The sequence below is a fragment of the Carya illinoinensis genome, chromosome 6 (genome assembly GCF_018687715.1).
Source record: "Carya illinoinensis cultivar Pawnee chromosome 6, C.illinoinensisPawnee_v1, whole genome shotgun sequence".
NCBI lineage: Eukaryota > Viridiplantae > Streptophyta > Magnoliopsida > Fagales > Juglandaceae > Carya > Carya illinoinensis.
The window spans coordinates 32,068,863-32,092,725 of record NC_056757.1 but is presented as its reverse complement, the minus strand read 5'-3'; the positions used below and the strand labels follow the sequence as shown (position 1 = coordinate 32,092,725).

Genomic DNA, 23,863 nt, shown 5'->3' with positions numbered 1-23,863 from the left:
GATCATATATTTCCGCCTGCCAATATATATTTATACGTATTGTTGGTTGAAATTAAACCTTGTAACATTATATCTGCATGCAAAAGTCTCTTCTGAGTTCTGATCAAATTGTTTCTCATAAACATCGTCTTCTTCAAAATCGTTTCTTCTCGTCTTGTTGTTGTTCGTCGATAAAGAATCATCATGAGCAACTCTAGATCGATCTCCTGTTCTAGTACTACTGCAGCAACGTTTACCATGCAGTGGCAGAAAGCTCTAGTTCTGGGGAGCGGATCGTATGGCACTGTGTATTTAGGGGTACCCACGAACCCTAATTTTGGACCTTCATATTATATTGCGATCAAGACGTCTCGTCTTGAGAGTTCTTCGACGCTTCAGAAAGAGAGAAGAATTCTCAGTCGGTTTGTTGGATGTCCTGAGATTGTTCGTTGTCTAGGGGCTCAGTTGAGCATAGAATGTGGGCTATGTTACTACAACCTTCAACTCGAGTATGCATCGGGAGGTACTCTAGAAGATCTAATCAAAAGATCAAGTGGAGGAAAGCTGGAGGAGCACGATGTTCGAAGGTATACTACGATGATTCTGAAAGGGCTTCGTGCTCTCCACAAACAAGGGTACGTTCATTGTGATCTTAAGCCGGCCAATATTCTTGCTTTTAGTACTGGATCAGGGGGTGTAAGCAAGGTAAAGATCACCGATTTTGGGCTTTCGAAGATTCCCGGGGAGGAGAATGAGATCATGAGAAAAAGGTTCTCCTTTCGAGGTACTCCCAATTACATGTCTCCAGAATCGGTTTTGTGGGGCATAATCACTCCCGCGTTAGATATATGGTCTCTGGGATGCGTAGTGGTGGAGATGGTCACTGGAAACGTGGGATGGGATTCAAGTATAAGCATCGACGAGTTAATGCTTGAAATTGCTTGTGGAAACCCACCAAAGATACCTGAAACAATGTCAGAGCTTGGGAAAGATTTCTTGCGGGGGTGTTTAGAGAAGAACCCTTTGAAGAGGTTGACAGCTGAGTTGCTACTGCTTCATCCTTTCCTGGTCGAGGGTTGTCAAGGTTCTCCATCTGCAGGACCATCTGCTCTAATTGGTTGTTCTTCATCAGTTTCAATGAAACCTCATGCTTCAAAAAAATCTCTTCCTCCTCCTCCCGGGTTTTCATTGAAGATGAAGAAGCCGCCGTCTCCAGAAAAGCTACCTCCGCCAGCTCCGGCCACTAATTTGTGGCTCCAATCTAACACAAACATGTTCACTATCCCTGCATTTGATCGTCCCATGAAACAATCAGCTGGTGTAATCAAGCCATATCGGTTGTTTCCTAGCTGAAACAAATTAACAGGCCCTGCACGTACGGAATGATGAGTCAAACAAGGGAGAGTTTAATTGTATCGACCAGATCACAAACATTTTTCTTGTATATTATTGAATTTGTTTTCATTTCTCAATTTGTTTCATGAATATTGGATTCATTAATAAAAGTTTGGTTTTTTTTTTTTAATTGTTTGCAATTAATTAATTAGCCTTGCGCCGGCCTCTTTGCACTTTTGAGTGTTTTTTTTTTTTTTTTGGCACTACACAGTTTTGCATTAAATTGTGAAAAATAATGATATGCTTATTACGTACTCTCCTACAATCTTTTTTAATTTTTTTTACCTTAATGATTAAAAAATGACTATATATTAGTGAAATTTTATATTATTTAATTTTTTTTAATGATTAAGGATGTTAAAAAATATATTTAAAAGAAAATAATAAAAAAAATTTAAATAAACTGTATTTGTAAATGGATGGTAAGAAGGTAGTAAGCCTATCATTAATTATATCTTATTATATATAAAAGGCGCTGAGACCTAATTTGGATCTTGACCAGAAAATTAAGCCAATATTGATGCATGCAAATTGCAAAACATGGGATCTCACATTTGCCATTGAAATTGAAAATGATGATTGATCATTACGTCGTGTTCGGGAAGGTGATCGATGGTCCGTGGTCATCCAGGACTGTGGTCAACTCTCTCTTAGATCTAAAGATTATCTAGTAATAATATGATCATGGTCTTTTTTATCTATTGGGGTGTCGGTTTAACATTTTCTAGTGTCGTTTTGGTGTCATCGAGTTTATGGTTAAGTTCTTGCTATGGAACTGGTCTTATGGAACTGGGTTTTTGTGATCCATTCCACTGGTAGTTCAATTAAGACTTAAAAAAGATGATTGATCATTACGAGTTAATTTCTACTTGCGATTTTAATTTGTATGCATGCTTGCGGCCTAGAGATTTGGTGACCAACGTCGACCATGTGTGTATGTTTAATTATGTTCTTCCAATCTTGTTACTCCTATATTTTGATATTCTGAAGTGGTAAAGAATAAAATCGTATAAGTTTATATGAAAAAATTAAATAGAAATCATTCCTAGTCGTTTGATCAAATTAGACGATTTAATTTTAAGAAAGATAAATACAACGCTAAATATTTATGTGAGGTTCATATTACGAAAAGGAAAATACTTTAACAATAAAATAATTACACAAAATAAACTCATAAATTAATATAATTTGATCTGATACGTCATATTATAAAGTTACTTTTATTATCTAATGGATTAATTTGATCTAGTCATTATAAAGAAATTTGCTAATTTCAAGTAGGCTAACATGTAGAGCACACCTAATAAGACAATTTATTTGATTTAAAGAGTTTTGCTACGTATAAGTACAGTCGCGTATTAATCTGTATATCAATACTGATTTATTCATACTTAAAATTTAAATTAACATTGTTTTTAATAAAATCTACTTTTTGACCAATCATATCACATTAATGTACAGATTAGTAGACAATTATACTTGCAACTATATTTTTCTAATTAACAATGAGCGACGGTGGAACCAAAAAATTATTATGCTCCCTACCATCTACACATGATGAGTAGTACTGTCAATCGATCTGTATTTTTATAGGCTGCCTATCCATGGTAAAGGAGTCAAACCCATGAAAAGCAACAATGGCTGTAATGAGCTGTGTATATATATAGGGACACACAAAAACATAAGGCGCAACCTCAAGCTATTATTGGGTTGAGGATTTTCAAATCTCCATCAAGCTGGTTAGAGATGGCAGGGACGGCAAAACTAGCAGCTCTAGTTCTTTTGATTTTCTCCCTAGGCATGGCCATGCCACTGGTGCACAGCAACCTTGAAGACCCAAAAGAAGTGGATAAATGGTTCCAAAAACTCCAATATGCCAAAGCAAAGGTATCCCGGCTCCATTTTTACTTTCACGACACCACAACAGGTAAAAACCCCAGTGCAGTACGAGTAGCACAGGCACCAATCACTGGGAAATCACCCACCTTGTTTGGACAGGTTAACATTTTTGATGATCCGCTAACAGAAGGACCTGAACCCACCTCCAGGCTCGTGGGTCGAGCTCAGGGGCTTTATGGGTCTGCTGGCCAGCAAGAGCTAGGTCTACTGGTGGCCATGAATCTTGTTTTCACCGCTGGGAGGTTGAATGCTAGCAGCATTACCATTTTGGGCAGAAATGCAGCGTTACAAACCCATCGCGAAATGCCAATCATAGGTGGGACTGGTGTTTTCCGGTTGGCACGTGGATTTGCGATAGCAAAGACACACTATCTGAATTTTACCTCTGCTATCGTCGAGTATAATGTTGTGGCTATACATTACTGAGTAACAATAGTACTGGAGGCTCTTCAGATCAGGAGCATAATGTTCATTTCATTTTAAACCAAACTGCAATATTTTGGTGCATGTATTTGATTTTGTGAATTTTGTTTATCTTTTCTTTTTTTCTTGTTGATTCCATAGAATTTTGTGAATTGGTATTCGACTACATATATATCTATATATCTCTATATCCATCTTTTTAATAGGCTTCTCGATCCGTGACTTCGCAGTGATTTCTAAAATCATAAAAATTGAGTGAAGTGTAACTCTTGTGATGCAAACGGCTAAATTACATTCCTTGAACAACGCTACAGCACATCAAGGCGAATTCAACTTCAAAAATTTCAAAATGGTGGGGTAGAATTTTTAAAAATTACTCAATAAGGACAAGACATCTGCTGCACTATTATGAAAGTTGGGGCAGGAAATCGCCTGGCTCGTGAAAAGGGTAACGCATGACCAAAACAGTAGTTATAATAGAGAAAATATCGATGCTGATTATTCCACCATTAAAGAGCCTGGGGCCTAATTTTTTTTTGTTTTGAGCGAGAAGGGGATGGCAAAGCTAGTTCTAGTCATGTTGCTTTTTTCTTACCAGGCATGGCCGTGCCATCATTGCAACAACACATTTGAACGGTCCGAAGAAGTAAGGTAAATGGTTCCAACCTTGTCATTTCATTTTAATTCAAGGACCTTATCATTTCAACTCTGTATGGTAGCTTTAATAATGCGTTCTAGAAAAATCAATTGAAGGATGCGACATTACTTTGTGACTGATAAAAGTTGATGCTGAACTTGTCAAACAAAAGTTGATGCTGAAATACTACGGCCAATGAATAACAGATGGTGTAAGAGTATAGGCCGAAGCTAGTGGCCAGTTTAAGCTCGAACTATAGCAGCTTTATACATTTTTATGGCCAACTATGCCACCGTGATTAGTTAAATTTTCTAAATGCACAGAGGGCTCCCAATCCAATTTTTCAAACCAACGCAAGTCTATTCAACATGTTGACAGAATCAACGCATCCTTCACTTCAAGAAGGTGCAAATGATATCCATGGTAAAAAAAAGTGGGAACGGGAAAAATCAGGTTGTTAAGCACTTGTTCATATAAATGAATTCTCGCACCAACTGAGAGAGAATTTAAACAAAAGCATAATTAAACATGGCTCAAAACTTGGTCCAGCAGCTTAAAGAGAACAAAATTCACCAAATGCAGATATCTAACAGAGAAACTAAAATTACTATAATCAGGGGAAGCATTTTTTTGGGTTTAGAAAAAGATAAAATAAGCAGCTAAGTATCACTCACTTCAGATGAGGACCATTAACAGATGGCCATCTAAGAGTTATCTCCTACAACGATGAAGCTGCTGCAGTATAACCTAATTTCATCATTGACTAGACAATTGTTGAAGGTGACCATGAAGCTTTCTGAGAAGAGGAATGAGGCCGACCAAAGCTAGTTGAATCTGTTCCGAACTATTTAAGCGAATGCTGGCTTGTCCTGCCCCCCTGTTATTCAGATTGACACGAGCAATCAAGTTTGAAGATCTGCCTATGGGGATCTGGGACTGTAAATTACAACCGATAGCAAGATCACCATGCCAATCCATGACGGAAAGCCCAAGAGTTGATAGAGAACGACCAAGTGGATAATCCTTATCTCTCAACTGAGCCTCCAAACTACCACCATACGCAACATCACCACGAGCTGTCATTGCTCCGCCAGTCATGACCAACTGGAATTGTTTATTAGCAATCAATTTGTCTTCAACTTTCCATCCAGCCGACAAGGCATCACCCAATAGAGTAACCGAGAGGCCAGCAGTTGCCTTGTTCTTCCTAAAATTACAAAACCTTGTCTCGCTGCGTAGAGTATAAGCTAAATCCTTTCCAACAGTTTGCATATCAAAACCTAACGAAGTTGCTTTCCCTTCCCCATGCTTTATTGAACTGGCTGCTTCCAGTTGGACATTAGCCTCCTTCTTATCCTTTGTAACCTGACCAGAAAAAGATAAGGGTATTTTGTCTTTAACCACAAACAATCTTTCTACATTTATGCCTTCATAACCAACATCATGATCCCAACCATGGGTGTCTAGAACAGGCCTTACAAGCCATTGGTGGGATGAATCGAGATGGCGATACCGATGAGTAGGATTATCAGAATCAAACGAAGAAGGTAACGCATAATCTGGCAAGGGAATTGGCACAGCTGCTGCACCACCACTTTCTTCTTCATCCTTACTCAAATCACTTGGCAGACCCTTTGTTGAAGAAGCCATCTTCTTCATCATTTTCCGTCTCTTTTTCTCTTCCTTCAACTGTTTCTTCATAAAAAGCTTTTCCCTATACTCCAACTCATCAAAATATTCCTTCTTCTGAGATTTAGACAGCCTTGCCTCTTGGGCTTTAGTAAGGCGTTTAAATGGTGGCAACTCATCAAATTCTGATTCTTCATCAGAATCTGAAGACTCATCCAGATCATCATCAAAATCATCCCCATCACCAAACTGCTCCTCAGGTAGCTTCAACTGTGGCCTTGATTGAAGAAGGGATGAGAGAAGGAAAGGTAAAGGAGGTGCTCTTGTTCGATTTGGAAAAGGCTTTCCAGTGGGACTATCTTGCAACTTCAAAAGTGTGTTTGCTTCTGCCAGAATCTTTGATGCAAAAGAGAGGAGCAATAAATGAGGTTTCCAAACCTGACCATTTGGCAGCACTCTCTGCCCAGCCCGATTTGTTCTGCATGCAGAATGGTTCTCCACTAAAGAAACAGGATTCATAAGCCGCATATCTCCTGCTGCCTGACGAATGGCTTGCTGGACAACATGAGAACGTTGTGTCACGAACATGTCATAACTAGAAGCAGTACCATTTGGGCCATCGGGTGGAGCAGACGCTGCATGAGTCAAAACCACAATTGCATTGAACCATATTGATGGTCCAAATATTTCAGTGATGGTGTGCAAGAGTGGCATATCGCTAAAATCCCTGCTCTGCATGTCCAACCGATCGAGATACAGTACTATATCAGGAGGAGTTTTCTTAATAAATTGCTTAACAGAGCGGAGCATCTTCTCATTCTGAGTCTGGTCTGACGAGGAAGGGAGCAGCCCTGGGGTGTCAATGATCCGTACCTTTATCCCTTGCACTGTTCCCACAACATCCTGCACCTTCTTTGTACCCAGGAAGAAGGCATCAGTGCCGAACTTAACTTCATCAAATATTGAATTGATGGTTGCACTTTTGCCAACTCCAGTCTTCCCAAGAACCATAATTGTACATGAGAAGTCAAGTGGTTCCTGACCTGCTGCCTCAAGCTGCTCTGCCATTGCACTAGCACGGTCAAAGCTGAAGGCACCAACACGGCCCCCATTTCTCCCTCGCAACTGCTCAGCTAGTCCCAATCTGTACAAAACCTGCGCCACAACAACATTATGGGGTGTCTGTCCAAGCCTATGAGCAAGCCGTAAAAATTTCACCCTTATCATCTGGAGTTTTTCACGAGTCTCATCATACTCCTCAGTCTCCCCATTCGTGGAATCCTCAACTTGTTGGCTTTGCATAGAAGATACGGAACTATTCACACGAGGCTGCTGAACAACCCGGGCTGCAGGTTCCAATAGCGGGGCTGCACGTCCAAGGCCAGCAGGACGTGCAGGAGGAGCAGGATTTGTAGATTTTTCAGATGAAGTAGGCTCTGATGCTGGCTGTATCTCCTGGTCACCATTACTGTGAGCTCTTCGCTCCTCTTGCATGGTATTATCTTCCTTCGTTGGAGTCTCCTCAGCGTGGTTGTTCGAAACTTCATGATCATCTTCATCAGCACGCATAAGTTGAGAAACCTCAGTTTCTTCTGCTCTCAAATCATTTTCATTACCCAGAAAATTTCCAGCACTTTCAGTCTTAGACCTTTCGGCAGACAGTGAGCCTCCAATCACAGACGCCACTGAACTTTCCTCCATTAGCGTGTGCTGATCATCTGAATCATCATTCAGCACACAAGTTTCCACATGATACTCAGAGTCAACTCCAGCTTGACACTGTTTTACATTCCCACCGCAATAACTGATACCACTGGAACCATCCTCGCGGTTTAGAGCAATGCCAGCAGTAGCATCCTTCAGTTCCCTGCTCTCAATGTCCTGACATTCAGTACCCAAGTTATCATCCGTCAGTTGCACACCATTGCCATCTTCATTCAGAATCTCCCTACTCAATTCTGTTTCTTGAAAAGATTTAATGAAAAATCCCCCCACCTTATCCCCTCCATTTTCTGATTTCTCATCTACAGAAATTTGTTCTGAAGTCAAAGTATTAAAATCCCTATTTCCAGACTTTTCGATCCCTAGATCAGATCTTATATCCACTTCACCACCAGAACCAACCTCAGACGAACCATCTGCACCATTTTCTCCACTATCAGAAACCTCCCTTGACCCATTGTATCTGTCAGTCACCACCTCTTTTTCAGTCCCTACCTTAAAAACCACAGACTCATCAACAATCTTCCCACCAACCAAATCCACCTTATCTTCAATAATCATCAGTGCCTCCACACTTGGAACGCAACTCGCCTCATCAAACCTCTCAGCCTCGCTTCTAGCATTAGGATTCTCATCAACCACCTGCAAACCCGTTTCACCAATGAACTCAACATGCCCGCTTCCACCACCAGAACCACAAGACCTGGAATCAGATTCCTCTAGCTGCTCCGGAAAAATCTTTGGTTCGTTCATTGCCTCCCAAAAGACCTCTTCATCATCCAAATCTTTCAATTCAGAAGAGCCCACCACTACCCTCTCCGCTATTCCCTCTTGAGAAACCCCAACTTCCACACTTTTCTCCTCTCCCACTTGGGAACCATCAAAACTATTAACCCCATTTCCCATCACAAAATCCATAATTGTTGCTTAAAAACCCTAGATTCACCAAAACCCAGAAAAACCCATTTAACCAAACAGATTGATAAGCAAGCAGAATTCAGACATACCCAAAAAAATACCAATCAAACTCCCATAAAAGGCATTAAAATTGAAACCGCATATCAAATATACAATTAAAAAGATAACATTTTTAATTCAAACTCATATCCACAAACAACGGATTTTTCTACTTTGTCATAGTTTATCTCATATTAGCATAAAAATATCAGATCCTCAAAGAACTTTTTGCATGGTCATTATTAGAGTTCTGTATCAATTGAAAAGAGGGTCAAGTTCAGAAACAACAAAAAAAACTAGAAAAATGAAACCAGAGAATAATTACCTGTTATTTTACGATGCGAGAGAGAGAGAGAGAGAGAGAGAGAGAGAGAGACTGCTCTAAGCAGAGACTGCGGGGAGTGAGAAAATAGACAGCGTCCTTAGAACTACTTGGCCTTTCAGTGGCATGAGGAGGGTCTTCTTTCACATGATATCTCTACTGACTCCTTGAGGAACTTCAGATAAGAAGTTTGATCAGTGGCTGTTGCGGGGACTTTGATCGGACGGTAAGGACTGGCGCGTTGGTATCATCGTTAAAGACGCCAACTCGTGGTGACGTGGACACCTACCGCAAAGTATGCATGTTTTTCGAACACATCCGCATGTGGACCGTACGTCTCATACTATAGGGGTGTAATCAAATAATACAAGCACAAAACACGAGTTCGAAATTTATATTTTCATGTTTTTTCACTCTTATTTAATCAACTGTATATATACATACATATATATATATAATATTTTCTATGCTCTGCTATGCATTTGAAAAATATACGTTTGATTTTGATAAAATTTCTTAAACAAATATCATAATCTTTTCTTTTAAGAATTATATGAAAAAATATCACGTTTTAATAATTGTACGGAATAAAATAGATGAGGATGACAAATCCTAGAACAATAAACAGGGTCATGTGTTGTTTTGAGAGCAACGCATGATCCTGTGCCACCAGATAGGGTGGCATAAATAAATTCGTCAAAAGATATGTAATATTCTTTTATATCTCACCAAATCCTATTTCTAAAGGGTTTTGTGATATACAATTAATTTTATATATTTTTTATATATTTTATTGATGTGATTAATCAAAACAGTTATTTTATATTAAAAAAATAATATAATTAATCATATTAATATAGTACGTAACAAGTACACAAAAATGAATACACCTAAAAAATTTTATTTTGAAATAGTAGTCGGTTATTTATTATTGTATTTCAACTTTTACATTTAGAAAAGAGATATCTGCTCACTTTTTAGCCAATATAAATAAATATTTTTTGAATATATCAATATATTATATATTATATATTGTTTTGAAATTATTTTAAATTGATGTGATATGTTAAATTTATTTTATAATAAAAAAATAAATTTTTACAATGAGATACTACATCAAATAACCCCAATTTATAAATTTACTTTTATAAAATCATTTCAGGACTAAAGCATTTCTCCTTTTAAGTAATAATCTCACCTAGTCACTTGCAATACATCCTCTTGTTTTTTTATTAGGTTAATTGTTCACTCTATCTCCCATGTCTATTATTATACGAGAAATAATATTTGCCTACCTAGGATCATAGTGTGCATTCTTTTTGAAAAAAAAAAAGAATAAATATGAAATTTATATGAAAAAAATATTTTTTTAATAATAAACTATACTTTTTTTTCAAAAGAAGTGGGAGACTTACACACTCTGCAATTCCGTTTGGATAGTGAGTTTAATTGAAAGTTAAATAAAATATTATTAAAAAAATATTTTTTAATATTATTATTATTTAAAAATTTAAAAAATTTAAATTATTTATTATTTTCATGCAAAAATTTAGGAAAGTTATAATGATGAAATGAGATAAAATGAAACACTTATTACATCTAAAGGAATCCCGATTGGTTACCAAAACTCAAAACATCTCATCTCATCTCAACTCATCATTTTAACTTTTCAAATCTCTATACATAATAAACAATTTAACTTTTTCAAATCTCAATACACAATTAATATTAAAAAATTCTATTATAATAATATTTTATTCATTACTATTTAAAATATCTCATCTCATTTATGTAACCAAAGAGGATATATCTCGCATTACTCAAGCTAGACTTGCATTGTGACCACAAGCAACACCGTCCCGTTCCAATCCCGTTGTAATAATCAACATCAACCACACTTTCGTTCTTAATCTCGAAGTTTCGTCTCATAAGTAACTGTGGGCTTGATTCATCAGAACGAGATATTTTAGAGTTCAGGTTAATTTCTTGGATGAATGTCCCTGTGCATAAATCGACAAATGACACATCAGAGTAGCTCTTGAGAATGACAGATCAATCAATCCAAAGGATGTTATAATCCGATAATGTAATCCTAATCAAAGATATAGCTCCAAACACAGTGATGTCAGGGAAGACAAACAAGACAATTGAGACAATGCACAACGGTTTATAACAAAAGAAAAAGAATATACAAGATGCATTGCTCCTCAAATAGAATGTTATGGTAGCAACCTGTTTCACACTGGCAAAATCTACGGTATCCTTTCATCTACAAAATTTATATTTCAAATCTTCCTCTAATCTTTGAATTATCAATGAGAATGCTCCTGCAAGAACATAGCCCACGAATTAATAAATTGTTCCACGAAATAGCTTGAATAGCACCACAACATCGGATGACAATATATAGTGCCTCACGTTGTACACAACTATTTTACGGAGTCTTATTAGGCCACATTTTTGTAAGTCGCCTCAGTCTCCAATTAATAAAGGTTCCCTTATACTTGTAAGAAGTAATAGGCATTATTAAAGGGAAACACAAATTTATGATGATGCAAGAAAATAGTGATTGCTGCTGAGAATTTTTGTAAACTTTAGTGCCTGAAAGACCAGCAATCACTTCGCATAGAGCACAGAGATGAAAGGTGTCACGAGCTTTTTGGGGGGAGGACAAAAAAAAATCTAGGCTGTAAACGTGAGAAATAGACTAGAGAAGATTAACAAAAGAAACGGTCCCAAATAGAACAGAATAGACAGAGCAAAAGATCTACATGCACAGAGCCTTATTGATAAGATGATGGTTTTTATGAATAGCTGATTTGGAAACTATATTTCCAGCATCTTTAACAATTAGACTGAATAGAATTATCAGAATGCTTCAATAAAAACCTCTTTTCGAAGACAAAAATTAGATTTGATACATATTGAAGTCAGAGGGAAAAGAACCTGAGACTGGGTTATCTCTATGCTGTAATGATCCTTTCACCAGTAATGTACCCGGGATTTGCTGATAAACCTGTTATTATGAAGTTTGTATACTTTCAAATGTGTTCCAACAGTCAAACTCATTAATCAAGCCAAACAAAGAAGTAAGCATACCGAAATGCGAAAACTTAAGCCATATGAATGAGGGTGCAAACTGCTTGAACTATTAGATGTCTCTGGCACATGTTCACAACTTGTAGCTTCATCAATAGCTTGTAACTCATTGTTAAGTATTGCATTACAGTGATCAATTGATGCAGTAATCTAACAAAATGAGATTGTGCTGCATGTGAGAACAATGATAACACAGAAATTATTCCATATGCTAAGATAGACCGACATTCATAAACTTACATCAACTGTAAATGAGGAGGCATTCATTTCAGAGGATGCGCCACAAGTACGGAAGAAAGACTCAATTGATTGCAAGACATGGATTGCACTGAATTGGCGTTGAAGCCCCTAAGGAGTTGAGAACAATGTCGCATCAGATGTAATGCTAGTAGGAAGAAAAACATAAAATATGAAATAACCACATAGATATTATTTAAAGCATTTAAAACCTCATATGCCAACCTAAGCACAAATGCACATAGTAAACCAAGTTTTCCAATGCATACCTCGGCTTAAAATGTTTTGAACCATTTGTGGGACTGATCATTACTATACAGATATGGTAATATAATCTTCCTTTCATAGATACATCTGAAGTGACTTAGATTGTTCCTATTTTCATACCGATTTTGTAAGAACATATGTTGTTTTCCTGTATGAGCCTATTGAACGATACAGAAAACCTCAGATTGGACAACATTCAGGCATAAACATAGAAAGGAAACACCATTTTCATCTTCAGGAATGGTCTAAGGGTGATAAAATCATATGGGGCTAAATGAATCTCTAAGGGCGTTCCTCAAGTTTTATTCAATGATACCATAATATCTTCATCTCCCAGGTTAGGCCCAGTCTTTTTAACTTTCTAATTCTTTGTACCCAAAATGGGAGAGAGAGAAGGGGTGACTTTGATTTGGCGAGCAGATCATCACCCACTCTGCAAATCGAAAAACCAGGTACCCATACCTCAAGCATGAAAGAAATTATATTCTTCTCAGCCACGTGACGTGATATTATCTTCCTCACTGGAGGGACAAAGGACCAAGCAAGCCCCCATCGACATGTTTGGCCTTGGACAAATTCAGTAGTCTTTACCATGGTGACCCCAACCTCCCGAAGCTTTGATATAAGAGATTTGAGGTTTGACTTTCTCCCAACCATTGAAGTGTACCACCTAAAAACAAAATATTAATTCCTAAGAAAGAATATGTTGATACATGGCTGATTAATAATAAGGGTTTAATAGACAAGGTTAATACCGAAAAGACTGGTTCAAAACAGCACTATCTTCAATAATACGGGTTATAAAAGCCTTCTCTCCACCAGGACAAATCATCTCCTCTGGAGTGCCACCACAAGAAGTTTTTGGATTCAGTCCCGATTCCTCCATGGTTTCAAAAAATGGAGGATTACACATGCAGAAGTCAAACTTCTCGCCGTCCCTTACCACACCAAGAAGTACAGGTGGCCCATGATACCTCTTGTTTGCATCAGCAAGCGGATCAAATGAAGTTGAGAACAAAGGAACCGCTTCCTCCCTAACCTTTCTTGCACTCGACTCTGTTTTGCTTTCGCAAGAGAGCAACTCACCATCGTGTAACTCTTCCACTGAATTATTGTCACAACTTTCAGCCCTTCTAATTTCAATAAGTTGTGAAATATGTGCATTATTTTTAACATTTTTCCTAGCACACTCTAGTGCAATGTCGGTGAAGTCTTGCATCAAAATATCAGGGGAAAAAAACAAAGTACGAATTAGATTCTACAAACTTTCAAAACCAGATTTAATAGACATAAACTACAAAAAACAGAAAAACTACCTGACCCCACAAAACTCCACCCCAGAAGTGATGCACCAAGAAGGGGGTAAATGCAGTTAGCTCCAGTTCCTATATCAAAACCCCTCACATTTTCTTTACTGTTATTATTCCTGACAATGATGTCAGATGCCAGAAGATCTTCGATCCAATGGATATAATTGGATCTGTTGGGCACCGTGGGGCAGAGCTGCCCGTCAGGAATCCACCTAGCAAAGCAAATCACCTGAAATTAATTAGGCCGGTACAACAAGGAAATTTCACCATTTGATGCAATTGCATAAAAACAAACATTGCCTCAACGTAAGTTAGAGCAGCCTGCAGAAACAAACCGCATAACATGTTTACCTCAAAACTGAATTATGTATCATTTGGGACAGAACTACTTGGGCTAAAATAAGTTTAAAAAAATCCTACTTTTGATCACCAAGGTAACATGTCATCACAAACACGGAGAATTGGTCACTTATACAAAAGGGCACTTAATATCATCAGTGACCACACAGCCAGGTAACCGATTAAGTGTGCATATGATTATCCCAAGAAAAAATGGCAAGCTCCACTGCAACAGACATGGCATTAGAGAAAGAAAAACCATAACTTGTGCGCCTTTAAGGTTTGCAGGGTTCAAGTTAGAATTTCATAATAACCAGTTTTTCAAAGTTAACAAAGAACAATAAACGCGACTGAAGCAAAGACACCCTCCAACCCAGTTTTCTCAGAGAAACAATAGAACTTTCCAACAAACTACATACAAAAATTTGAACATCCAAGCGCATTAATGTAATACCACTGGAGACCATGGTCGTGGAGGAGGAGAACACGGGTGAGCTCTCTGGTGGCGTTAAAGTCAGTCCAGTCGATTCTGGGTCGACCATCGCGGGTGTAGAAGACGAAGGACTGGAAGGAAGGGTAGAGAGAGGCCAAGAGCGCGAAATCGGGTGGGTTTTCCGAGTACTTGTTTCTGGGATGGATCGTGGGTCGCTCTGGCTGCCTCCTCCTCTTCTTCTTGCTCGGCATTTTTCCGAGTTTACGGACTTGCGTTATATCGGATTGGGAATTTGTGACCCTTGCCGCGGACGGGGGGCTACATGCGCAGACGGAGGGCTTTGTGAGCGTTTCAACTTTTAACGTCGAAATTGGAAGACGTCTATAAACTTGACAGAAAAAACCGATCCCATGTTATAGTAACTGTAAAGGCAACGCTCATACTTATTAAATCGACAAGATGACCACAAAAGATTTTGTGGCGTAGGGTCTTATCTTTTCAAACAAAAATAAATAAAAGAATTTGGTAGCATCGACAATCGTATGAGTTATTGTTATTTTAAGTTTTGGTGCAGTCGCCATAATAGGCTCTTGTGGAAGTGATATTGCAGGTACGGCGTGCCAAACCTGGAGGGCTGAAATGAGATATAGAAATGATAGTCGTGAGTGTGTAAATGTTATTAATTATTTTTAAAAAAGTGAATAAATATGAGATGTATATAAAAAATATTAAAAATTTAGATCTCTCAAATTCATCTCTCTAAGATTTACCTTTTGCAGGAATAATAAGAAAAATAGATAAATAATAACAACACAATATATATACGTAAAAATTTCTAAACAGAAGAAAAACCGCCAGATTCAAAGAATAAAATTTACTATGTAAAAAATTGTTACAATTATACAATTTTTCTCCTCATCCCAAACACACCCACAAAGTTTTTCCACTAGCAAAATTTTAACTCTACACCTCTTTCCCTTTTATGAAAAGGTCAATAAAGAAATTTAACTAAAGTCAAAAGTTACTATATAAATTTTTAACTGGTGTACTTAAACTAAGAGGCTAAGTCTCTTATTTATAAATCTAGGCCTATGCCCTTTATTTTCTTCCCACCGGTGTGGGACTAAAGAATGAGCAAACAAGTTAATAATTTCCACCTTACGACTTTGACTGGTCCCATAACTAAGCTCCACCTCAATGAAGATTTTCATAACTTTTGCTATCATACTTCATAATATAAAACTTATCCACTCAGAATAAACCAATTCCAAGTATTTCACTTCGGCCTATGTTGAAAAACAACCTTGCTAAAAATTATGGTGTAACTTTCACGTTTGGCTCTCATGGAAGTTCATCAGCCATCGACATAAATTTTCACCACATACCCTGCATCAATATCAAACCAATGCATATGTACAAACTTGTGGACCCACTAATATTAACATATCCTCTATCATGACAACTTTTGAGAATTAACGGCATGCCATGAGAACGTACACGTCTATTTTTAAAGATCAAAGTTTTCCATGGAGAAAGACACAACGTTAGCCTCATTTCCAATATCTCCATTTACTAACTTGGAGCTATTTGCTGAAATTGCTCCAACTCTTGGACAGTTTTTCTTAACGTGTCCAGATTATCCACACTCCCAGCAAACTATTTTCTTCTTCATAAAGTTTTTCATCTTCCCATTTCCAGCTGCTATCATTACTAAGTTCTCAAGTGAAACATTACTTCCACTATCTAGTCTTTTCTCTTCAAAAAAGATTTTATTGATAATCTTTGAAAAAATTATTTTCTCATTTCCATGTATCAAAATAGGCTTCATGTGCTCATAGGAAGGTGAAAGAGACCAGATGAGTCTCAAGACTTTATCCTCATCATCAATTTTAATTCCAATAGATTCTAACTCAGCGACAATGTCATTGAGAACGCTTAAATGATCTGAAATAGTAGTACATTTACTTATCCGCAGTGTATGAAACTGTTCCTTTAGGTACACATAATTTGAGACGCCCTTCGTCTGATACAACTCTTCGAGTTTTTCCGAGAATTTCTTTACTGTAGATATTCCATACACATTTGAAAGAACATTTTTGGTTAGGCACAGACCTATTACACTTGCTGTTCTCAAATCTATATCCTCCTAATCTTCATCGCTCATTTTAGATATGCTTTGTTCACCAGTCACACTAGTACCAATGCTGACTTCAGGTGTTGGTATGCCCTTTAATGCCTTGTATAATCCTAATTGAATCAAGACATCCTTGATTTGTACTTACCATAAGCCAAAATTCATTCTCTTATCAAATTTATCCACCTCAAATTTAATAAGATTTGAAACCCTACTTCTTGACATGGCTTTGATGAATTTATTGTAAAAGTGAATAGTACCTCACTAAGTAAATTCTCAGGAAAGATTAGAGGGTCACAATGGACACACTTAAAATTTTTAATATCTTAAACAGAACCTTCTTAGATTGTACGTATCCACACTACCACACGTATCCACACTATCACACCAAAACTCCACCTCACAAAAAGAACCTAGTGGCTCTGATACCAATTATTAGGAATTTGGACCTCCCAAATTCACCACCCTAAGATCCTATGCATGAATAATAAGAAAAATAAAGAAATAATAACACAAGATATTTACGTGGAAACTCCTAAATAGGAGAAAATCCACTAGATCGAGAGAAAAAATTTACTATATGAAAAATTATTACAATCACATAATTTTTCTCATCACCCCAAACACACCCACAAAACTTCCTCATTAGCAAAATTTTAATTTTATACATCTTCCTATTTTACAAAATGGTCAATATAGAAATTTAACTAAAGTCAAAAGTTATTAAATAAGTTTTCAATTGGCATATTTAAACTAAAACGCTAAGCCTCTTATTTATAAGTTTGGGCATATATCATTTATTTTCTTCCCACCGATGTGAGACAGAATGAGTAAAAAAGTCTACAAAAAAAAAAAATATTAATGTTTTAATAATAAATTTTACTATTTTTTAACATAACTACACGATGATTATACACGACGATACATAATTATTCTTTTCTCTCGTAATTTGATCGCAACCAGAATATGAAAACAGATTATTAATGATGAATTCATGTGAAGAAGCATTGAGAACCATCATTGGGAAATTTTCACCAAACCGACGGCAGTTTTGCTGTAATAATTATAGTGTAAACTTTAAAAAAGACGAACTCATTGCTATGAAATAGATGCGATCATTGGTAATAATGAATTAAAGATAGAGATTTATTCCAATTTTCTCATTCAAATAGCTTCTATAATCAGTAGACTCACAAATTCAAAATATCAAATATGGTATGTGAGAACATATCCCACTTTTAAATACAATAGTGTTTATACAGTGTCTATTTTAGAAGAAAAATAATATTTACAATTTTAGAGTTAGCAAGTTTCGTTCATCTATTTAAAAAAAAAAAAATTGAATAAATATAAAATATAAGTAAAAAAATTATTTCTTTTAATAATAAATTCTACTTTTTTTTTTATAAAAAAAAATATGCAGGAGAATTACATTTCAATACACAGACATGGGTTCTCCCTTTAACATTGTAATTTTATTTTCTCGGAAACACTTACGGGACTGATTTTATTTTCAACTGAATTTTTATAGCACATTTGAATATTGAAATGATATTTGTAAATAGTAATAAAAGAATAATAAAAGAAATTATTATAAAATATTAAATAATAATAATAATAAATAATAAAGGAGTGATTACTCCGCTGCCCAAATATAGCCTTAATGGATCTTACCTAGAAAAAAAAACAACAAATTGAAGTTAAAAATTATATTTTTACGTTATTTATTCATAGTTGTCTTAATACAAGATCAGAACGTGAGGAAGATGAAGACGACGTTCCGAAAGTTTATGTACTGAGGAAGTGAAGTGGGACGCATAAGGTACGGAAAAAGTTACAAGCCTATTCATAAAATCAGAGTGCTGACTCGGCATCGGAGCAGCATCCTATGGATAATGTTGTCTTTCATATCGGGGCCAATATCCGGATTCCAACAAAACATTTCTCATGTACAAAAAGAAAACTCAGCCTTTTCACTCTCTTCACCCTGTTTCTAAGTTCTCCTCTCTCTCTCTCTCGATATGTAAACTCCCACCGGCATTGTTCACTTCAAAGTTCGATTCCCACTTCAGCAAACAACAGCCTTGCACAAACCACCTTGTCTTATATTCCGTCTACACAAAACCGTAGCCATTTTTGTGGCGCAGCAGAAACAGAGACGGGTCGGAGTAGGTGAAGGAGACCTCAGACGGGTAAAAATGGCTTCCACTGTATCATTGTACGAGGTTCTTGGGATCCCCGTGAGCGCGAGTTGCCACGAGATCAAAGCCGCGTATAGAAGGCTGGCAAGAATTTGTCACCCTGATGTGGTGGCAATTGGCCGGAAAGAAACATCAGCCAACGAGTTCAAGAAGATCCATGCAGCGTATTCGACGCTTTCCGACCCCGACAAGCGTGCTTGTTACGATAGAGAAATTTATAGGCATCGTCGAGGGCATTATGGTTCTTCGGAGCTGACATCGGCGATGTCGGGGTTTGCCGCATGTACTAAGAGGAACTGGGAGACCGATCAGTGTTGGTAGCTGCATTCGATTTAGAAGGCCATATATATGTACAGGCGTGTGTCATCCGCTCTGTTCTTCACTTTGTGTGATAAACTTTTTGTGGTTTTGATTGAAAGCTGTATAGCAAAAAGTCAGAAATGGGCAAGATTGCCGTTCTCTCTCTCTCTCTCTTAATGTATATATTTTAAGCTAATGTTACTGTCACAAAATTAAATGCATAACATAATTTTATGATACAGTCACTTTTGCGTATTCCTTGCGCATTCCACTGATATAATTAGCTGGATTAATTTTTTTTTAATATCCAACCAATCATATCACTGGAGTGCACAAAAGAGTGCACAAAAAGGACTGCACATAAAATTTTTGTAATTTTATATAATGCATTGATTTATTTTGTAATAAAAGTAGTGTCATATTCTAACCTATATTTTTAAGTCATGTTAATTTATAAATTTATTTATTTATTTAAATATATATTTACTTTATAATAAAAATAATTTTACAAATCAATTTTTACGATAGATATCACTTTTTTTCTAAGGGATGTGCTACGTACAGGCCCCATTGGGGGCTTGCGTGCGCACGAGGAGGGTTTTTACGTCATTTTACTAAAATTTTGTTCAAAAGTCAAAAATACCCTTAACTTCATCTTCCCTCCCAACAGACCAAAGTTCTCTCTCTTCCAAACCAGAACACGGGCCAGCGTAAAACTTCAACGCCTTTGGTCACTTTTCGAGCTCCGTCCGGCAAAGTCAACATCATCTTCTCCTCCACTGGCCGCCGACCACATCAAACCTCTAACATTGAACGAACCTTTTTTGTTTTTTTGTTAATTATTCTTTTAGATTTATATCGGAATTGTGAGGATTTATTGGGAAGATTTATTTATATAGGCATGGGTAGATTTACACGAAGTCAATTTTGTTGCCTTTGGTTTTCTGCTGGTCTTTTTGGATTTCAAGTTTTCGTTGGTTTTGTAGATATTCTTTTTTGTTGCCTTCGATATTCTACTGGTTTTGTTCATAAATCATGGCAAAACTTGCCTTTTTTTTTTTTATTGCAAGTTGATATTCTGCTGGTAGGTTTCTATAGGTTTTCCATGGCTTTTTTTTTTTTTTTTTTTTTTGTATTGCGTTTGTTGATATTTTGCTGGCTTTGTCGATTTCTTTATAGTTTGTTTTTTTTTTTTTGCTTTCACACGGAAAGCTGAAACCTTTCATCCGAAAGAAGATTGCCTTGCTGATCGAAGGGGCCGGCCCTGTCGAGTTGAGGAAGGGGACAACGATCCCGCGCCGATGAAGGATCGGAGACAGCGATCTCGATCTGAAGGCGACGGTTTTCCGATCTGAAGGCGACGACGATTTCGGATGATTTTGGGCCAGATTCTTTCATGTATTTTACTCCAATTAATAGAACGATAGCGTTTTGACTATTAATGAAACGATTCGTTTCTAGTCGTGCGTGGGGAGTCCCAAAGTGCGGACTGCACTTAGAATTTTTCTTTTTCTAACTACTTGCATGGAAATTGAAATCCACTCAATTCTTCACTTATACTATACAATAAAACCAACTTTATTAAACTTGTAATCCGCTATGGTCTGGTCTTTACAATTGTGTAATAAATTTTTGGTTTTGATTGATAGTGGTGTAGCGAGAAGTGAGAAACGAGCACGATGTCTTTTTTTTTCTCTTTTTTATGTGCACAAAATTACAAATCATCTTAGTAGGGGTATAATCGGTCCAGTCCGATCTAGTTTTAGACAAAATTTAGGATCGAATTGATATGCATCAATTTTGTATTTTTCAAAATCGATTACGCATTGGTTACCCTCCTAAACCGATATTCTGATTTTTAATTTGGTTTTTTAGTTTTAATGTACTTATATAGTATAATATATTATAATATATAATACTATACTGATAATATATTGTAGTATATTATAATATATAGTAATATACTATTAATATAACTATTAATACAATAAATAAAATTATATAAAAATTATATAAGATTTTAAAATTTAATATTATATTAATTAGTAATTTATCATATAATACAAAATTATTTTACATATAATTATATATTATATATAAAAATTATATACAAGAAAAAATTAAAAATATATATATAAACCAGTCAAGTCCAATTTTAGAAAAAGAAAAATCAGAACGAGATTGATTTTAACTGGTTTTAAAAACAATAAAATCAGTGTTGGACTGAACCAAATTTGAGACCGGACCGATCCTACCAGTTTGGTCCGATTCAATTTGGTTTACCGGTTTATCGTTTTTTTATTACACCCCTATGCCTTAGTATAAATTGGACTAATTAAAAAACTGATTTTTAATATATTATTTTAAAAATTCTACCGTTACAAATAAATTTATATAACTTCATAAAAAATATATTTACGTTAACTTCATTTTCGTTTCCGAGTTCTTCATGCCATTGAATCGGTATTCGATTCATTGCTTGAAAATGAGTAGACAAGTACGTGGCATTATTACTGGACCCTCCTAAACCACGAGGCACTACCAACAATATTCATAAAGGAAATTATTTGTACTTCATTTTGATTCTATTGGCATGTTGTAAATGGATCAACGACTTTCCACTTAAAATGTGGAGTATAATACAAATTTAAAATAAAGAATAATATTATTTCTCCCAAGCTATTTCAACGTGCCTTTTAGCGTGTCGGATTCTTATGTATTTTTTTTTTTTTTTTTTGGGAAAATAATTTAGACAACACTCTACATAATTATATTTTAGACGATAAATAGTTTTATAAAATAACTTATAAAAATAACATAAGTTAACGTTGTATTTCGCACGCCTTTAAACCAGGTTCTAACAACTTGGGTCTTGAGTTTTTTACCTGCACACTTAAAAAAAAAAAAAAAACATAAAGAGTTAGAAGTCTTGGTGGAGGCTGAGGAGTCTTCGATACTTAATTTAATGTCTCATTTGTAGTTTGTGCAATAGTTTAGAGAAATTAAAGAGAGTTCTTCATATCTAGGGATCAACTTCTATACTAAGTTTCTAAAGGGGGACAACACATACCTTACATTAGGGTATATATGTGCCCTCAACTGTCCACTTTAGTTAGAATCTTTTAATGCAGCGTAACTCTTGGGGTGGTACAATTAATGCGGTGTGGAGTTCAAGTATCGGCGCCATTAATGCGGCATGACTTCCTGACCTCTTTATCTCGTAGGTGCACATTGTCAAGCCTCTTCATGCTTGTTGACAAAAGATCGAGGGCTCTCCATACTTCCCGTCTACTTGCCTACATAGGTTCTCGAGTGCTAGGTGTCATGGGGGTATAAGGACGACGAGTCATTTCCATATTTGCCCCAGGGTTTTTGGGTTTTCTCATGTGATTGTAGTTGTAAGTTAGCTTAACTTTTTGTGTCGGGCGGCCTTAGCAAGTTGAGGGGCCATATAGTTGGGTTAGGCCTCCCTTACATGGGCTTGCCTCATGAGCTTTTAGTAGGGAGAAAATTCCCCTTACAATCATTTTTCAAAAGTTTTTCCATCTTAAAACATCTTTATATATATAAAGAGGCTATGAAATGGAAATTGTTGTTTTAACAAAAGTTGTAAATGGAAGTTTTTGTTTTTAGTGGAAATGGTTAACACAGTTAAATTTAGTTGACTTTTCATTCAATTATGAACATCTGTCCATATTCTATGAAAGAAAAAGTTGTCTATTAATTATGCACATCCGTTTATTTACAAAACCATCGATCTCAATCTCCGATTTCAAGAACAACTCTGCGGTCGCTTCACCAGCTTCGGCTTCACTGACATCTTCCAATGCTTTGATGTGGAAGAAGATGGTGGGCCTGGTTTCCAGTCTTCCCTTTTATTCTCATGTGCTTTTTCATTCATTTTGTAATTTATTAATGAGTTTCTCTACCGTTGTAGAAGCCTAATGGTCCCAAAACACAGCCGCCGAAATTGTCTTCCAAGTCGCCCTCCTTAGCATAAGACGAGATCAAGATAGAGATAGCCGATGTGTTGTACGAGATGGGGAGGCAGGCCCAGGGCCCCGTAAGCAAGAGATCCTGGGCACCGATTCCATAAAGTTCGACCCAAGAGAAGCCAATAAATCCTCATGTGACGCCAAATCAAGGGTCTCATCACCAATCTCAAACTCACTGTGTGCAGTACCCCAGTCATCGTCTATTTTGCCTCAGAATTCTAGCTCCTCTGTCGCTCCTATATCCATTGTTGGTGGGTAGTTTGGGCCTTGATGGCTTATTGCATTTTTTTTAGTACTCTTTCGCATTACTTTCTTTTTCTTGGAGTTGAAATTCTTTTCTTCCTTGAGTGACTGATGAAATTTGTGTCTTTGTTGGGAATCGGTTGCACCAAAGAGGAAAAAATCGCACCTGGTCAAGTACGACGACGAGAATGCTTCGATTTTCACAATCAGGAATAGGGATGTAAAAAAAAAAACCGATAAACCGGTAAACCGGACCGGACCGGATCAAACCGGTGGGATCGGTCCGGTCCCGAGTTTAGTTCGGTCCGATATCGATTTTATTTTTTTTAAAACCGGTCAAAA

At 36.6% G+C, this 23,863-nt stretch overlaps 5 protein-coding genes across 6 annotated transcripts; 3 read left to right on the top strand and 2 right to left on the bottom strand.

Annotated features, from left to right (window-relative positions):
• The first annotated feature begins 237 nt into the window (after positions 1-237).
• On the top strand, positions 238-1,339 carry LOC122312772 (mitogen-activated protein kinase kinase kinase 20-like). Its single transcript, XM_043127426.1, has one exon. It carries the CDS (start codon positions 238-240, stop codon positions 1,330-1,332), a length of 1,095 nt encoding a protein of 364 aa, XP_042983360.1. The 3' UTR covers positions 1,333-1,339.
• Positions 1,340-3,007: 1,668 nt separating this feature from the next.
• On the top strand, positions 3,008-3,913 carry LOC122313083 (dirigent protein 23-like). Its single transcript, XM_043127811.1, has one exon. The coding sequence runs from the start codon at positions 3,121-3,123 to the stop codon at positions 3,697-3,699; it is 579 nt and encodes a 192-aa protein (XP_042983745.1). The 5' UTR covers positions 3,008-3,120; the 3' UTR covers positions 3,700-3,913.
• A 997-nt stretch (positions 3,914-4,910) lies between these two features.
• LOC122313082 (translocase of chloroplast 120, chloroplastic) lies at positions 4,911-9,185 on the bottom strand. Its single transcript, XM_043127809.1, has 2 exons — positions 8,967-9,185; positions 4,911-8,620 (listed from the first exon to the last, which is right to left on the bottom strand). The coding sequence occupies exon 2, from the start codon at positions 8,600-8,602 to the stop codon at positions 5,090-5,092; it is 3,513 nt and encodes a 1,170-aa protein (XP_042983743.1). The 5' UTR covers positions 8,603-8,620; positions 8,967-9,185; the 3' UTR covers positions 4,911-5,089.
• Positions 9,186-10,685: 1,500 nt separating this feature from the next.
• On the bottom strand, positions 10,686-15,020 carry LOC122314388 (U6 small nuclear RNA (adenine-(43)-N(6))-methyltransferase). Of its 2 annotated transcripts, none has more exons than XM_043129929.1 (9): positions 14,670-15,020; positions 13,883-14,088; positions 13,322-13,670; positions 13,029-13,236; positions 12,303-12,410; positions 12,063-12,212; positions 11,910-11,979; positions 11,196-11,290; positions 10,686-10,963 (listed from the first exon to the last, which is right to left on the bottom strand). In XM_043129929.1, the coding sequence occupies exons 1-8, from the start codon at positions 14,897-14,899 to the stop codon at positions 11,229-11,231; spliced, it is 1,383 nt and encodes a 460-aa protein (XP_042985863.1). In that variant the 5' UTR covers positions 14,900-15,020; the 3' UTR covers positions 10,686-10,963; positions 11,196-11,228. The 2 variants fall into 2 exon arrangements, with proteins under 2 accessions (XP_042985863.1, XP_042985862.1); XM_043129928.1 differs by having other exon boundaries at positions 13,322-13,778; positions 14,670-15,018.
• Positions 15,021-18,590: 3,570 nt separating this feature from the next.
• Positions 18,591-19,479, top strand: LOC122314140 (chaperone protein dnaJ 11, chloroplastic-like). The gene has a single exon (XM_043129556.1). The coding sequence runs from the start codon at positions 18,981-18,983 to the stop codon at positions 19,302-19,304; it is 324 nt and encodes a 107-aa protein (XP_042985490.1). The 5' UTR covers positions 18,591-18,980; the 3' UTR covers positions 19,305-19,479.
• The last annotated feature ends 4,384 nt before the right edge of the window (positions 19,480-23,863 follow it).